The sequence below is a fragment of the Grammomys surdaster genome, unplaced genomic scaffold (genome assembly GCF_004785775.1).
Source record: "Grammomys surdaster isolate TR1022 unplaced genomic scaffold, NIH_TR_1.0 371, whole genome shotgun sequence".
NCBI classification, from domain to species: Eukaryota; Metazoa; Chordata; class Mammalia; order Rodentia; family Muridae; genus Grammomys; species Grammomys surdaster.
Genome location: NW_021604790.1, coordinates 4,707,428 through 4,707,729, shown reverse-complemented (window position 1 = coordinate 4,707,729; position 302 = coordinate 4,707,428). Strand labels below are relative to the sequence as shown.

Sequence of the window (302 nt, the reverse complement as noted above, 5' to 3'; positions counted from 1 at the left end):
TTATCTAGTAACTTAATACGATCTGAGATAGAAGAATCTCTTTTATCCAGTAACTTATTACGATCTGAGACAGAAGTATCGCCTTTATCCAGTAACTTATTGAGGCTTGTAGTGCTCTTCAAGGAAGGTGATTTAGACTTTGAGTCGTGGATCTTTAGATGTGGTTCCTGAAATCCCACAGAATCACTGATGATCCCACTTGAGAGTCGTCTTGTCTCTGAAGATCTTTTGGGTAGTTTAAGGTCAGGCTCATCTTGTTTCCCAGTGGTCTTACTGGGATGTGGTTGAGGAGACTCCTGTTT

The 302-nt window shown here is 40.7% G+C and overlaps 1 protein-coding gene across 1 annotated transcript in view; it reads right to left on the bottom strand.

Moving 5' to 3' along the window:
- Efcab13 (EF-hand calcium binding domain 13) overlaps positions 1 to 302 on the bottom strand; it is a 61,589-nt gene that overhangs the window by 36,898 nt on the left and 24,389 nt on the right. Inside the window, exon 8 of the mRNA XM_028780561.1 lies at positions 62 to 296. Within this exon, the coding sequence (XP_028636394.1) occupies positions 62 to 296 (235 nt within the window). The remainder of the gene's footprint in view (positions 1 to 61; positions 297 to 302) is intronic.